A 16934-nucleotide genomic window follows, 5' to 3' on the forward strand; every position below is an offset into this window, starting at 1 on the left:
TTGGGTGTTGCAGTAGTTATCCCCATCCCCAGACCAGGTAAGGACCACCAGGCGACGAATTATCAGCTTATTTCTTTGATGTCTTGTATATGTAAAGTTCTGGAAAAGATGGTCAGTGTTAGGCTTGTGTTGTTTTTGGGGAGAGAGGTGATTTATTATTCCTTGTCCAATATGGTTTTCGAAAAATGTGATCTACCACTGATGCACTACTGTCCTTGGAATCTTCTGTTTGTGAGGCTTTCTCCACTACCCGACACCAGGTCATGTTCTTCAATCTGGAGAAGGCATATGACATTGCCTGGCGTCATGGCATTTTACCCTCTCTCCATGAGTTTGGTCTTCGTGGGCACTTGCCTATTTTTATTCAACAATTTTTATTTAACTGAATTTTACGGGTGCCAGTGAGAGGAGTGCGTTCCAAAGCCCGAGCACTGGAAGATGGAGTACCACAGGGAAGCATCCTTAGTGTTACTCTGTTTGCTGTAGCCGTAACGTCCGATTTTGGACAAATAAATCCGGATGTGGATATAATAAAGCCAAGGCCAAATGAACACATACAGAGCATGGCCAGATATGGACCTTGCGGGTAATCGAGGGATTACTGTATTATATTAAATATCCCTAAGATCTTGTATACATTAATAAACAGTTAAAGAAACTGCAACATAACCTACTGTGTACAATGTACAGTAAATGTGATCTGGTAGAAGGAGAAAGAAAAAAAGCTTGATGCAAAATTTTATTTCTTCTAAGCAGAAGATTCATTGGATTTGGCATACAATATAAACAAGAGCTACAGTACTGTACATAAGATCTGTTGCTTTGCAACTTGTCTTACATGGTTAATGCTAATTGCTTCTTTACACTACAGTTGTTGATACGTGTATCAAAGAATAGGACGGTCTTTTGGCATACATTTATCTTCAAGTACCGCAGACTGTACAATGTGGCACTGATAATGCTTCCTAGATATTTACATCTATAATAAGTTCATACTAATTGAGAATGGTGTCTGTATAGTCAGCAACCAAGAAATAGCCATGTGAAAATGTGAGAGCCATAGTGACCTCCACACCTCCACTCCTCACACCATAACTAACTCTTCAAGAGTTAATGGAAATTCAGAGACAACTGCTTAGGAACATAAATTTATCAAGGAATACAGACAACAGAATCCTTAACATTTTGACTGCGTATAGACAGGGGAAAAAAGGCATAGCAATACAATCACCCATCCAGTTCATATACAGTACAGAGAATAAATTTAAAGAGCTCTGCTGTTACATATACCAAAGCAAATACACTCATAATAAACTCTAAAAATGATTTTAGTGCTTGATGAGATTATCACTATGTACATATAAACAAATTGGCTTTGCATTTCATGTAATTGCTTAATATGCAGTTCCTTACTCCTTCACACAGGCAGTGTTCTGGTAGTAAGAAAGAAAAAAGCTGAAGCTTCAGTATACTGCTATCCTGTTAGATACAAAAAAAAATGGTAATAATAATAGTAAAATAAATATCAATTTATGCCCATAAGATAAATAATTTAGTATTTCATAGGGGTTTGTTAAAATTACTACTGACTTATCAGTAACTTAACCTTAACAAGACCCCTACAATGTATGTTGGTAATTCAAGCATGACTTCCTAAATCTGCTATTCACCATTCATATAAATACTCGACAGTCAGATCAAAAACTAGAAACAACATGCACAGCCTCACAATATGGACATTTCCCAATCACCCATTATTAAAACTTTAATGGTTGGGTCAACTCAGGCATACTACTTCAGCTAACACAAGACCAAACCCCAACAATCTTAACCTCACATGCTGACTCGGATACCCTATTTTATTCTTGCTGCCTCCTGAAGATTTTACTTAATTGAGGGGAGAAATTTCCTTATTGGAGGGATTAAATAAAAGTAATAAGATCCCCTCTACAAACTGTAAAAATTTTGGTGACTGTGTAAAGTACTTGACACTTAAAATTGTTTGGTGATGGTTAAATAGAATAAAAGGAAATAAAATTATTTGGTGATGGTTCAGTGAGAATACAAACATAAAACAGTCTGGTACTAGATTAAACCACATTCTTATAGTGCAGGGGTTTAGATAGTGGGCTTGGCAGAAATGGTTCCCCAGGTGTTTCAAAGCAAGAAGAGGTATGGGTGGCAACTTCACATGGCATCTACAGAGTGCTAAATGTTACCATATTTGATTTAACCCTTTCAACCCAAGGACAGTGTAAAATAGTGTGTTCATACTCATGCGTGGTTATTCACTGGCAACTGCTTTTGATATTACACTGCCATTAAATGCTTTTAATCAGGTTTTAGTGTTCTGATTACTTCCCGATTGGTATTTAACCTGAGACTTTTCATACTGAAGACATTACGTAATCCCTCCTTTCATTCTGGATGGGTAATCTTTTAATCCTTTCAGAGCACGAAGTCTCTCCACACTGTACACAACAGTTAAGTGATGGCAAGTACTGTGTAAAATAAAATAATGGATGTCCTTGCGTTGAAATAGTTAAGCAGGAAGACTAGCAAACGAGAAAATCCACTTACCAGAGTATGTGACACATCCTCTCAACAGCCTCGCTACAAATCTGTTTCAATGTACTGGTGTGTCATTAGTAATCGGAACAAATTTTGCTGCATCAGTTTCATTTTCTGAATATTTATCACATACTTTAACCACTCTGCATCTGAACCTCTGTGTTAGCTTTTCACCGATATATGATGGATTGCATACAGATCTGTCCCAAAGATAAGAATTGTGGCCATATGCTTAAAGCCTAAATTATGAAGGGGAAAGCCAGCCCCTAATTTTACAGGCAGTTGAGTAATGCTTATATTATTAAGAAGTGATTGGCCTGCACTCAGTGAAAAAGTGGCTAGACAGATTTTAAAATCTGGTCAAACTCTATAACTTTCTAAAAACCTGGGGACTCCTTCCCTTTCAAGATTCAATTTTTAAGCATATTGCCGGTCATTGCTTATTGAAATATAATGATCACATTTTAAGTACTGCTTCCGTTCCCTGATTTTCTCCAGTATTAATGCCTAATGTATCACGGTTTTTTGCACATGGTGTCTCTCAGTGCCTGTTGCTGCTCCTCCCCCAGCTTGATTTTGTCGTCAATCTCTCGGGCATCCATGATCAACTTTGCTTTCATCTTGATAAAGTGATCATAGTCAGCATACTGGTCCTCCGTTAAGTACTGATTAAGCACCTTGGATACCTGAGGAGGAGAAAATATATATTAGCCAAAAATATATATACTGAGAGAATTACTATACATGAACTAACAAGAACTTGGAGACAGAGGACAAAATAATGCTTATTTTTAAATTCTACCTACATTTTAGTTTTAACATATGTAAATGTACATTTGGTACAAATGTGCTAATGCACAAGTACATAATGTCAACACAGGTGATGGATACAGATAAAGCCTTTTCACCCCACGTCAGTAAACCTGCATTCATGAGAATGCATTCCTATATTGCCTGCTTGTGACACTGCCTATACTCTTTACTCTCTGCCTAAAATTTCTCCCTCTCCACCCTGATTGCTGAGTACCAGCAGATTAACACTAGAATATGTTGCGTGTCATGAAGGTGATAAAGATGCCTAGAACTACCTTGATGTACCACTGAGCAATCAGAAATAAGCCGCAAAAGGATGAAAATCTGGGCCAAGTTAGAGAAAAAAAAGACAGTCTGTATTCATAACATATAAATATACTACATTAATTATCCTGGGACTTCACTAGCTTTACTGAACAAAAAAAGATATTGTTACATAGTTACAGCAGTGTTTTGGAGGTCGTGTACATATAATTTAGCACACTAAGATTACAAAACAATGATGAAATTTACTTAAGCTGCCTCATACTGTATTGTTTACAAAGGCTCCATCATGCATTCATCGGCCTAGGTTGCCTAGCCATGTATTCTCATTAGTTGAAGATCCCAAATAACTTCCTGAGTGATTTACAGGCATACTCCGGTCTAATGATGTAACTGGTTAGGTAAACCCCATCGTTAGGCGGGGTATCATGAATTGTTTACCAGCCTTGGGTTTCCCCCCAACCCAAGCACAAAACCCACCCAAATGAGCCCAAAAACAAGTTTAAAGCCAATCTAATGGCCTACCAGCTGTCAAGGAAGCTAATCTAAGCCTGACACCTGTAAATAACTCAGTAAACCAACAAATAATATCTGAAGATAGTCAAATATGCCTGGGAAAAAATCAAGCTTAGTAAACTACCACAAAATGACAATGATCATCCCACCTATGGCTAAAGCACATTAATTTAAGTCTAGAAACAGTTTATTAATCAAACACAATTTCAGTCTAAAATCATAATCGGTATAAAAAAAAAAAAAAATCAAAACCAATTGATAAACCTAGGTTTGGCCATCGTTAGGTGGGGTATGGTGGTATTTCAACCTCCGTCGTTGAGCTGGGGTATCGCATCTACGGGTATTGTCTATATATCTATCTATTGCCAGACGCCTCAATCCCGTTTGGGGTGGCCACAAACAAATCGCCTCCACATCGCCCTGTCCCCCGCCATTTCACTGTCCTGCTCCCAACTCACACCCCCCTCTCTCATATACCTCTCCACCCCATCCCTCCATCTCATCCTCGGCCTCCCCTTCCCTCTTCCCCCCTCCACCTCACTCACATACACTCTCTTCGTCAGTCTTTCACCCTCCATCCTCTCCACATGGCCAAACCACCTCAGTGTGTTCCTCATAGCGCTTCCTATCACATCCACATCCACACCATAACGCTTCTTTATATCCTCATTCGTCAGCCTGTCTCTCCATGTGACTCCACAGGCTCCTCTTAAATAACTCATTTCCACTGCTCTCACTCTTGACTTGTGTCCTTCCAACAACGTCCAAGCTTCACTTCCATATGTTAGAGTTGGTATCACAATACTGTCATGTAGTAACTTTTTCACTTCCATGCTCGCTTCCCTGTTTCTTATCAGTGCTTTCAAAGTGGGTCCACATGAGGAATTATGTCTAGTCCGTGAGAGAACAGCCAACCTTGTTTTACCCCTCTAAGGTACAGAGACCCTGGCTACCAAATTCCAATACATAAAAGGCCTCCTCCCCTTAGTGGCAGGCTACACGATGATAACAACCCCAGTCACCTCCTGGGACTGAGCCCATATATGACCGTCACTCCAACTGGGGTGTTATAACCAATAAATCACAAGGATAAAAAAAAGCATGTTGGAGCCTTTATAAACACTACAATACAACGACGAAGCAATAAAAAGGGTCTTCAAAATACGATCAACCTCTCACATTTTAGCACTTTTTTTTTTTTCAATATGACTGCCATTTTTGCTTATATGACTTCTACAATCTCCTATGGGGCTCTCTTTTTCTATAAATGATCTCTAATTTTGCTTACATGATTGCTATGATCTCTATGTTCAATATATATAATCATTCATTATCTAATTGGTTTTCCATGAATCCAATCATATAGTGAGACTGACCTGCACTACCAACACTAAAAATGTGCAAGGTGGTGACAAGGCCTCCAGTCTTTCATTATAATTTGCAATACAGGATACAGACTGATCACATCTAAAAATTACAGGTGTATTACAGGTGTTCTCAGCCTCAGCCAACTGTATCCTGTGTGTTTCTATATGGAGAAAAATTTAAAAACATATTATACCAGTGAGATGAAAGCATTTGAACCCTACACACATAACACACACTGCAGGTTTCAGATTTACATACCATGCACAGTATCGTTACAAAAAAAAATCCCAACTGAAAATTTATAACTGTAAAACAACTCAAAATTCACTGCTGCTTAACTCAAAATTCATAACTGCAGTGCTTCAGTAAACACTAAATACTGCCCTTAATCCATCCCAGCCATCATCCAATCCTTCAAGACCAAGTGGCATTTGTGAGCAATGAAACTTGACCACCAGATGAGAAAGATAAAAAGAAGCATTACACTTACTTGTATGGCACGGCGATCAATGTTTTCCTTTAACCTCTTGGCTTCCTCCAACTGCTCACTTAGCTTGTCTCGTTTTCTTTCTAAGATGCTCTGCAACAGAAGCTCCAATGAATATACTATATTCAGTTCCAAAACATTACTGCTTAACCAAAATGTCGCAACATTTACTCTATTTTGTTCGCATAACTTCTCACTTCCAAAATATAACTACTTTACAACAATGGTTTCATATCTACTTTATCCTGATATCCTCCTGACAATTCAGCTTAGGGCCTGTATTCTTCTCTGTTACAGAAGGTCTCTAACAACTCTTCCAAAGTAATTTAATTTGCTTGCTAAACCCTACTGTCTTAGTCTGTGTTCTTTAAATCCTTCTAGCATCATCATACAGGCAGGTTCCTATGTACGAGTAGTTACGTTTATGGAAATCTGCTTGTCAAGTGAATGCTCATCTACTGAAGTGACCTAAGAGAAACTGGAATTAGGTTTACTTACCACCAACAACCTATGTAGGAAAATTTTGAGGGAAGAATAAAGGTTAGTCATACTTAGTACATTTTAATTTACTGTTACCTCTAGGTTATTTTATTCTTTTTTCTTTTTTTAATTTATTTATGGGCTGGATATAGCCACCTTTTACTCCTTTACTACTAAGACATTTCCCTCTACTGAAAACAATCACCTGCAAGTAGCAACGATAAACTAAAACGCATAATAAGACATTCCACCTACCCTCTCCTCTGGATCCGCATCATCCACCATCATCAACAGTGCATTCTCCGCCCTGGCCAGCCGCCCAGAGAGCCCCAAGAGCAGGGAGGTGATCTTGTCAATCTCCTCCACATGCAGCTTGTATTTCTCGGCCTCTGCTAGCCTGGCTCTGGCCTCCACCTTGCTCGTCACTTCAGCCCCCAGCTCCTGGTTCAGACGCATCTCCTCCTTGATGGCCTCACGCTCAGCTCGTAGGATCTCCAGTTTTCTTCCTATGCTGGCCACAAGCTCCTCCTGAAAATTTTATATGTATTAATTGTAGAGCCATAGTGAACAGGTATGCTCTTTTCATTTCACCTTGGCCTAAAAGTGACACATCCACCTTGAATCCTGAGCTACAAGAGATTAACACACACACACACACACACATATATATGGGATGGGATGAAGCTTTGGAAAGAATGTAGGGCCATAGTATTGTCTTATTCTGCAATACAGCTATGCAAACTAACCAGCAAAAAAATAAAAATCTCTGCCAAGTTAAGGAGAAACAACTGCAGTAAATTACTGACTATATCTCTGGTTCTCTTCCTATGCTGGGCCACAAACTCCTGAAAACTTACGGGTATTATTTGTATAATCATCCTCAGGCTTTACATAAGGGCATTGTTTTTAAATGTATGGATCTTCTTTCATAACAAATAAAACTGAACTGAATGATGCCATGTTTCCTTTTATGGAATTCTCATACTCTGCTGAAGCTGGTCATTTTTTTTTTTTTTTAAGATACACAAGTGCCAAAACCAGCTACAGAAATTACTTTCTAATAGTTGCTGGAGGCTGTTGGGGGAAAAGAAATGTAAGCTACAACAGGAAAAAATAAATCTGGGCCAAGTTAAAATAAAATGAGTATAGTATTACACTGCATCTACTTGGACTTATAGGGTCGGGAATGTCCTGTCATTCCTCCCTGATGCACTAGCACACTGAGAATCACACATGGCCAGAGACACATAGAATATCCTCTCCAAGCCAGCAATGTTAAGGGAGAATTAGAGCTTTTGTCCCAAACTGCATGTCCATCCCAGTTTTTCTAAAGTGCGAAACTTGTTGTAATCATCAATTATTAGTATTATTGTGGAAGGTGTGCACTTCATAATCCTGGGGATGAGGCCTTAGGTTCATCTAGACAGGTGGACTACAGGCTGCAGGTGCCTTTCTCTCGCAATCCACTGCTCTCCTTTTTGGGGACAGTGAGGGAGCTGAATGATGCTGTATACAATGACAATGGAGCCAGCCAGTTATACAGGTGCCACCACATATCCGTCTTTGGCATGCTGTATGGAGTAAAGTTTCCCGGGTGGAAATGGACTTCACAACATGGAGAGATCTCATTACCTATGTGGAGATCAGGTTTCACAAAAAAGCTAGAACACAGTGGCCACTTCACCCACTCTCTAGACAATGATGATATTTAAGCACCATACATAAACAAATAACAGAAGTAAAGGCAGAACATGGAGGGCGAAAATATATACACTCACAACTAGCTATATGACAGGGTTGCTTCAAGTGAAAACCCATTGCACAGCAATTCACTGTATAGTGAGGTAAATATAATATGAGTTCAATGGGGATAGGGAAGATGCCCTTGACCACAAAACCTAAAATCACCCCCGAAAAAAATTCCACTACCCACTTGAAGTATGTCCTAGGCTGGTCCCTGCCAACACCAAGGGTCCCCTCAAGGCTGAGGGGCAGCTGGAGGGCCTGGATGATTACTCCACATCCTCAGGAGGAGGTGACGAGAGATGGGGATAGCAATACAGCGGGGCCAAGGCAGCGTGATATGCTGGGGCTGATGGAGGGCATAGCAGTGAGGGGGAGGGAGGGTATGGTGGTGTGGTATACAGGTGTGCCAGCTGGCATTGAAGACAAGGCAGACATGACGGAGGCAGGTGGTGCAGGAAGTTGCATTTGCACACCACTCGCTGAAGACCTCGACTCCTCCTTGGTGCTGCTGGCAGGGGAGATGATGTGGTCGGCCATGCTGCCTTTTTCTTAGTTGTCAGGGGCTCCCTGTATGCCATCAAGTGTTGTTCAATGCCATGCACTGATATGTCACTCCTTGTCAGGTTTGATTTCTTTTCTCAGACAAGTGCAATGCCCTTGCCCATTATCATAAGGAACTCCTTTGAGGTTTTATATTGAGAACACAGAGGCGTCCATCCTCACCACATTCCTGTACCTCCACCACGCATCCCCAAAGTTCTGTGAGCTCCTCTGTGGACAGCTGCTTGGTGTGGCTGCCCAGAACCTCTTGTTTGTACATCTTCCTCATCAACCTCCTCAAACCCCACTTCATGCGAGAGGTTGAGGATGTCTCGGTGGAGTTCCTCACCACTGGGAACCCCATGAAGGAGTACTCACACTCCAGCCATACTTTGAGCCAGGTGGCATTCAACATGCTTGGCTGCACCTCTTTCCAAGCCGCCTTTGTTATGTTGTCAATGGCATGCTGGATGTAATTTCTCCAGAACCACCGCACTGTGTCACTCATCCCAGAGTCACTGATCCTTGCCATGTATTCCATGGGGTGATGGAAGTAGTAGGCCTTGAAGGTTACAAAGACGCTCTGATCCATCATCTGGAGTAACGACGTTGAGTTGAGAGGCAGGTGCACCACTTTGATCTTATTCACCCAGTCCTCCATGCACTCAGGATGGCTCAAGGAGTTGTCAACCAGCAGGTAGAAACAGATGACAAGGTTGTTCCAGCTGGCATAAATCATGTATGTGGGGAGACAGCTATCTTGCCACATTCAGTCGGCACAGTGACAAGGTCAGGCAGGCCCTGGGGCTACACTCTTCCAAATGACCCCAAGAGTCTCCTTCATGAACCCTGCCAGTGCTTGGGGGTTCTCCCAGAAGCAGTCTGCACTTCAGGTCCCTCTCTGCATTCACACCATGGAGGAGGGTGAGGCAATCCTTGGCTGCCTTAAATCCTGGCGAATGCCGTTTTTCATGAAGATGTGTTTTATTGGATGCCTGTTTCCAAAACAGGCCCATCTTATCAAAGCTAATGACCTGTTTTGGAAAGTATCTCACATCCTCTGTCATCACCTTCAGCTTTGCAATGAAGGCCTCAGCCACCATGTGGTATTCACTTGCAGCCTCGCCTTGCATGGTCACATGTTTAAGGCCGGCACTGGCCTTAAACCTCTCAAACCAACCTGTCCTGGCCTTGAGCTCCTCCTTGGCCTCCATACCTTGCTTATCCCTGAGGTCCTTCCACAGACTGAGAGCTCTAGAGCTGATGAAAGTGCAGTGAAAAGGCTGCTTTGCTCAGTTCAGTTCATTAACCCACAAAGCTACGAGATGCTCCATCTCCTCCAGGACAGGCTCTCTTGATCTGGTTAGTCATTTAACAGATAGGGAAGGCATGTTATGTGATGCCACAATTAAAGCATTTTATTTCCTCATCACCATCGAGACCCAGTCTCAGTCTCTGCCTCTCCTTATGGCACCTAACAATGTTTAATTTCAAGGCCCATTTAACCTTGCCCTGGGCAGCACCAGCAACACCCCACTTTCCACTGGGGGTAACATGAGACATGATTGCCAAGTTATGAGTGACTTATTTTACATACTCAAGTTCTCTCTTGACTTACTATCGCACGCAGAACTATTCGTAGCAACTTGCACTGTACTTGTTGACAGCAATACTGTTGTGATGGTCTTATGCAAGCGGGACAGCGCAAAGTGGGTGCGCACGACAGAGTTTTCAAAGGGCCAGCGTGAAGGCCACCACCTACACAGACCCAAGATGGAGGTTCTGCACACGTAAGCAATGGGCAGCCATGCTGGGTCAGACAGCTGACTGTTGGTTTCCATGCATCACTGCATTTGCACAAGATTCTAAGAGGCGGCCATCACAGTTATCATTCTAGCAAAATTGTGACCAATATTTTATCATTATTCCAAAATTATCATTGTGGTAATTTATCAGTGAACAGTTGTAAAACAAGACTTGACTGCACATATGTACATTAAGAAAAAAAAAAAACTAAAATTCATATACTATGTCAAGGACACACCATAAACTAAACTAAAACAACAGTTAAAACTATGCACAGACACCAAAGTTGATTGAGAAAGCCTGCCTCCTCAAGGAACAAGAAGGTAGCTCCCCCCATCATGCATGACTTCTCCCCAAGGACTGAGGAGAGAAGGTAAGACCCATCTACCAGCCTGAACCTGGACTGGTATCAATGATGAGCTCAAGCAAGAGGTGCTGCACAGACAATGGGATTAAAAAGTCCTCACAATAAGTAGTGGGTCTTCCCTCCAGGAGAGGCCAATGCATCAGGCGTGCATGACCAATCAGTAGGTGAGAAATGGCATTTTCCCGGTGAAGGGGCATGGCCGTATAGGTCCATGGACTAACTACCACTGTCACCTCCTACAGCTTGACTGGAACAGGCAGTGTGTCCCATGCATGCTGCCTGGAGGTCCAAAGAGCCATCTGATGTGTTGGGGAAGTTTGTCATGTTTTTTTCCAAAGGCAAATATTTCTGAATGGTAGTGTATGTTCTAAAAAGTTCCTTCATTATGTTGTATAGTTAAAAATACGAGGCACACACAAACATGAAAAGTTACTGGCGAAGTGTTGTTGTCCATTTGAAAATGAAAGAATAACTGTTTTTTGAACCAGGTGTACAAGAGGAGTTTCAGCGCTTACCACCACACCTTTTATCACCATTTACAACAAATATTGGAAGCTTGTGCAGTGTATTCTTTCCTCCTGATTCCTTATACATACCTTACTGACACAAGAATCACGCTGTTCAAATCTATAACTATCAAATGCTTGTAAATCTAATCACTAACTAAAAATACCATACAGGAAATTATTCATGCCATGCACTCCAAATATTTCCAAGACTTCAAAATAAAACTTTCATTTAAGATTACAATGTATATACTGTACTCTGGGTCAAAGTCATGTCCTGTAGCATAGCACAGTAGTAGGCTTACATTCCCCCCCCCCCTCTTCAAGAACTAGCAGAAAATGCATAGTAATAAAAATACATTTCTATCAACATATTGTCATACTATTAAATATTAAGAACTCTATTTATCTTAGCTGAGAGAAATGAAAAACAAAATTTAGTGGCCAGCTAAGCACTGATTCTAATGACCAATTATCATAAGAGTATTCCATTCTATTACAATAAATCTATAATCTGTAACTGTTCTAATAAACCATGTAACTCTGCTCATCCCTGGTATGCCCACACTCACCTTTTTCTTGTAGAGTTGTGTGTGGTCAGTGAGGTCATCATTGTGTATGGTGTCGTTGGTGCTGCGTAGCCGAGTCAGCATCTTTGCCTTACTCTCAGAGGTGGTGAAGTAGGCAGAGTCGGACGGCAAAGGCGCCTTCTCACACGACCTGTTGTATTAACGTTTAGTTTTCAGGAGGGAATTGTCAAACCCTTTGCTGTACAGTGCTCTTCCCTCCACATAATAATTAAATGACTATGTTCCTTCATACAAAGATATGATTATGTTCCCCCACAGAAAATTTTAACAATTTCCCTTATGCCCAGCTCTTACATAACTCTGTATGGATAACCAGTACACAGTGACTTTTTGTTAACACCAAAGAAAATATTATCATTCATTCATTCATTGCCAGACGCCATGTATCCCATACGGGGTGGCCAAGGGCTTAGAGTTAATTGTTTTACAGGGAGGGGCACTAATCCTCCACCAACCCCACTTGACACGTAGGGAGAAAAATATTATCACCTACTTATTTTACAGTTGTCAATCCTCATACATTACCCCTGACATTCTTTACTGCTACTCAAACCTCAAGAAATTACAGAAACATTGCCTGTTACTATAAATGTGATGTGCCAGTTTCCCTCAACTGACAATCCCAGATGCATGGGAAAAATTTGGATAACCTGAATCACATCTCTGTATCATAACAAAGACTACCTTCATCAGGGTGGACATTGGATTTGTGGGGTAGCTGTCAAAGTTCATAAAAAGTACTACCTTCATCTGGGTGGACACTGGATTTGTGAGGTAGCTGTAAAAGTTCAGCCTAAATTATCCAAATAAAAAATATGTATACAGTGCATTATATCATTACTTAACCCCCAGCGGCCGGGCTCCCTACACCCTATCCCCTTCCCACAACCAGGCTTATTTTTGTAATTTGGATTTTCCATTTTATATATATATATATATATATATTTTAACAAATCAATCACAAATGATACACAAAAAAATATGTATAGTTACTCTCTGCTGCCGTTGTATCTTATACTGTATTGCATTTACACTAAGCCTCCATGTACACTTGTCTTCTATCACACTTATTTTCTAAACATTTATACACAATGTAAACACCATGTAACTTCTTCAGGAAGTTTTTCAAATTGTGGAAGTTCCTAAAGTATGGTATGCACAATGCAATGCCACACTCCTTGCACCATGTGGTCACATCCTTGCATTTGGGTGCTTTTTTGGTTGCGTGTTTGCATGCAAAGCATGCTCTTCATCCTTTTGCCCTAGCACCAACACCTAGTATATCTTCAAGGATATGCCAGGAGGTGATCTGGCATGCCAGCTGTAAGATGACACCCAGGTGTAGCTGACATCACACAGCTGCATGTAGAGAAAATCTGCTCGATTATTCTCTTGCTGAATAATCCAAGTGACATCCAGTTACGCGTCTTTGCCAGGTACAGACTGTAAGCACTAAGTTCACAGATGTCAATCAAGGGTAAATACATCTACTTGTACCACCGGACACACCTATGCACACACTCAACAGACCCAATCTGCGTGTACTCTTGTCGACAAGTTGCACGTTGTGTGTGTAGTCCACCACCAAGTCAGGCTTCATGATAGCTTGTCCAGTAGCTCTGTCTGTCTTGCCACTGTCTCTCATTTCTCCCTTGTGCACTGTTGTAAGCATATTCATATCCTGTTTATCATGCCAATTGATGGCCGTGTTTTGTGGTTTTTTCAAATGCACGTCACCACGCCTGAAACTTCAGCCAGTTTTTTCTATTTGCAACCACCGTGCATCATGATCCTGTATCATGAAGTGAAAGTGCTGGAGAAGTATAATAACTGTCTGTACACAACACATGATTAGCACTGAGGTAACGATCCACGAGTTTTTTCACCACAGCATGGTGATGAATTCTTCATCATGAGGGTGAATTTTTCAGGATGCCAACATCATTAGCTGTATACATAATCATATCAAGTACATATCCAGTTTTACATTCACACAACACAAAAAATTTGATGCCAGAATGATGTCGCTCTGATGGAATGTACTGCCAGAACACAATACAGCCACGGAAAAACACCAGAGACTCATCTATCACAACATTTTGGAATGGACTGAAGTAATTTAGGAAACTGTTTTTCAGCACAGTAAAAAACTCATGGATTTTCCACAGTCTGTCATTTTCTACATGGTTATTATTGTTTGCAAAGTGTAGAGATCGTAACAAAGCAAGCAAACGATCTCTAGCCATGTACTGTACTTTCCAAACAGATGAGTAGCAGTGATGCTGTCCAGTACCTAGTATTCATGCAGTACATGTTTTTTCACATGTGACATCAGCATCAATGATACTATGAAGACATAGATCTCACTAACAACAGGGGTGGTCTAGCATCACATCTTTGCCACAGGAGGAGGATGAGTGAATTCTACGACAAATCATAATAATCCAGGGAATGATCACACACAAACTGTACCATAACATCATTAAAAAACAGGTGGAAATAATCTAACTCATTAGCATTATCAGCAAGAGTAAAGGCATCTGTAAACAAAGCTATATTTTCATCAAAATCTGGCACATTTGGTTCAAATATGTACCATCAGTCCAATAAATGATGTCCATCATCGTATCACGTGGTGTTTCCTCCTCCTCTGCCTCTACCCTCTCACTATTCTCCTCCTCCTCTGCCTCTACCCTCTCACTGTTCTCCTCCTCCTCTGCCTCTACCCTCTCACTGTTCTCCTCCTCCTCTGCCTCTACCCTCTCACTATTCTCCTCCTCCTCTGCCTTCGCTTCCTCCACCATCTCTCTCCATGCTGCGCACTTTCTGGTCATAATCATAATCAGGGTCATTTTTACTCATAACACTTCCTGATGAGAAAATATTTTCCTGCTCAGGTCTGCTACTTCCTGAAGGATAACGGCCCCTTAGCACGTTTTTTTGCAAAAGTGAAATGCACTGGGGGCAAGCAAGGCCTGGATGGTCCTTGCTCTTCTTCCACTGCCAAGGTACTACATCAACTGGCTGGTGTATATCTCTACTAGTGCATGGATGGATCACCACTGTCAGTGCACATGTACTCTGCCCCTCCAGGTGCCTCTTCCCCATGCTCCTCAGTCGCCCCGGGTAGCCCCCACCTCCCACTCTACCTCTGTCCCAGCTAGCTTCTCTCTGCACCCTCAGGCACACGACACAGCCCGCCACACCACTCTCAGTGAGTTCTGCACTTTTTAAGTTGAAACATGCCAGCGAAATATGAAAACGTCCTCAGATGTGAACCAGCGCCTGTCAACCACAAATCCTCAGATGTGAGCTGGCATCAGAGGGTTAAATACAAAATACAGGCAGGTCCTGTTATACAAGCATCCACTATACAAGAACCCGATGATAGGAAATGGGGCAATTTTGATCCAAATTCGGTGACTGCAAGCAGGGCCAGTTAACCTAACCCTGTTGTGTCCATAATGTATGTACTCCGTTATATGACAGTTCACAATCCTTTTACAAAATCCGTTACACGAGTTTCTGCAATCCGAGCTGTCCTCCATTAACATATCCCACTCGTATACCGGGACCCACCTATGCTGTCATTACTTTATCAGACTTTATACAGCACCTGGCTGAAGACTGAACAATTCCAATAACTGGCAGGAAAAATATCAGATGCAGATGTAACCAAAGAAAAATATGAGATGTTTGTGAGTACTCACGTGTCCAAACCATTGGCCTGCACATCACTACTGGCAGGTGTAGTGGTGGTGGTGGTGGTGTTGTGGTGTGTGCGGTGGGGGTGTGGGGCAAGGTCTGGGTGTGCTGCGTGTGTGCTGCAGATGAGGTCACGACGCAGCTCCAGGTTGAACACTCCCTGCATGTAGTGAGCAGCTGTCTTGTGCTCAGGACCAGGGGCTGCAAAAAATAAACAAGCATTCTGTTGTTACAATGTTTTATAAAACAACAGCAAAAAGCATTTAATAAATACCTGTAAACCACAGCTGTTTACTATGCACTCTGGGCATATAAAACTGCATATTTCAGGGTTACTGTAAGCTTGTAAGATAAAAAAGTCAGAACTACACTTTCAGTATGGAAAAAAAATCACAAACTTTCAGTCTATTTTTTGTATGGATATGGGAGGGAACGAGATTTGAAGTGTTGTGCCATCTGTGGTGAAAAGACGTTCTTAATGCGGTTCATACTTGTTTCAACTGTGGATCTGGCTGCCATGTCTGGGCAGGCACAGTATGTATCTGCCACAGTTGCCACATTGGTCTTTCTGGGGCCAGTTTAATGACATGACTTATTTATTTTGTTTACTTTGTTTAGCTCCAAGGAAATAGGTTTGTCCTTATTACATTCACTCCATTTTAATCTCATTGTAGCATACAAAATTTACATGGAATGCATATAGGCCGAGGCTACCTTCCTCCTGCAGCCCACCAACCTCCTTCTGGGGGAGAGAGAAACAGTTAAGGGACATCAGTTGGGCTGCCTGGTTATATCAGTGCACCACGTGATGACATCCCTCCCCACCACCTCAACTCAGCCCTAAAGCCTTACAACTAACACTACCCTCCTCCTGCCCCTGCCCCTCCCCCATCCCCTTCCTCTCCTCCTCCTCCTGCCCCTCCCCCCCCCCCAAGGAACTACAAGGCTTCAAAGGACGGTATACTTACCTTTCTCAAATCCCTTTTAAGTAACATTACCCTTCTCACAACTCTTAAGTAACCTTTAACCTTTCTCAAAACCATTTAACTTCATAATTCTGTTGTTACTGAAACTGTGTGTGTGTGTGTGTGTGTGTGTGTGTGTGTGTGTGTGTGTGTGTGTTAAGGCTAAGATGTCTTTTTTTTTTTTAATCTCTAGACGATTTTATTCAGCTA

General features: G+C 41.6%; 1 protein-coding gene across 1 annotated transcript in view; it reads right to left on the reverse strand.

Annotated features, from left to right (window-relative positions):
* Positions 1-737: 737 nt before the first annotated feature.
* The window catches only part of LOC145396248 (uncharacterized), an 83631-nt gene continuing 67434 nt past the window's right edge, over positions 738-16934 (reverse strand). The window contains exons 7-11 of the mRNA XM_080269686.1: positions 15765-15960; positions 12037-12184; positions 6755-7027; positions 6023-6112; positions 738-3257 (exon numbers count right to left, since the gene is read on the reverse strand). Coding sequence (XP_080125812.1) covers positions 3087-3257; positions 6023-6112; positions 6755-7027; positions 12037-12184; positions 15765-15960 — 878 coding nt within the window. The 3' untranslated portion in view covers positions 738-3086. The remainder of the gene's footprint in view (positions 3258-6022; positions 6113-6754; positions 7028-12036; positions 12185-15764; positions 15961-16934) is intronic.

The sequence above is a fragment of the Coenobita brevimanus genome, chromosome 35 (genome assembly GCF_032717465.1).
Source record: "Coenobita brevimanus isolate Jiangsu-jjx chromosome 35, ASM3271746v2, whole genome shotgun sequence".
NCBI lineage: Eukaryota > Metazoa > Arthropoda > Malacostraca > Decapoda > Coenobitidae > Coenobita > Coenobita brevimanus.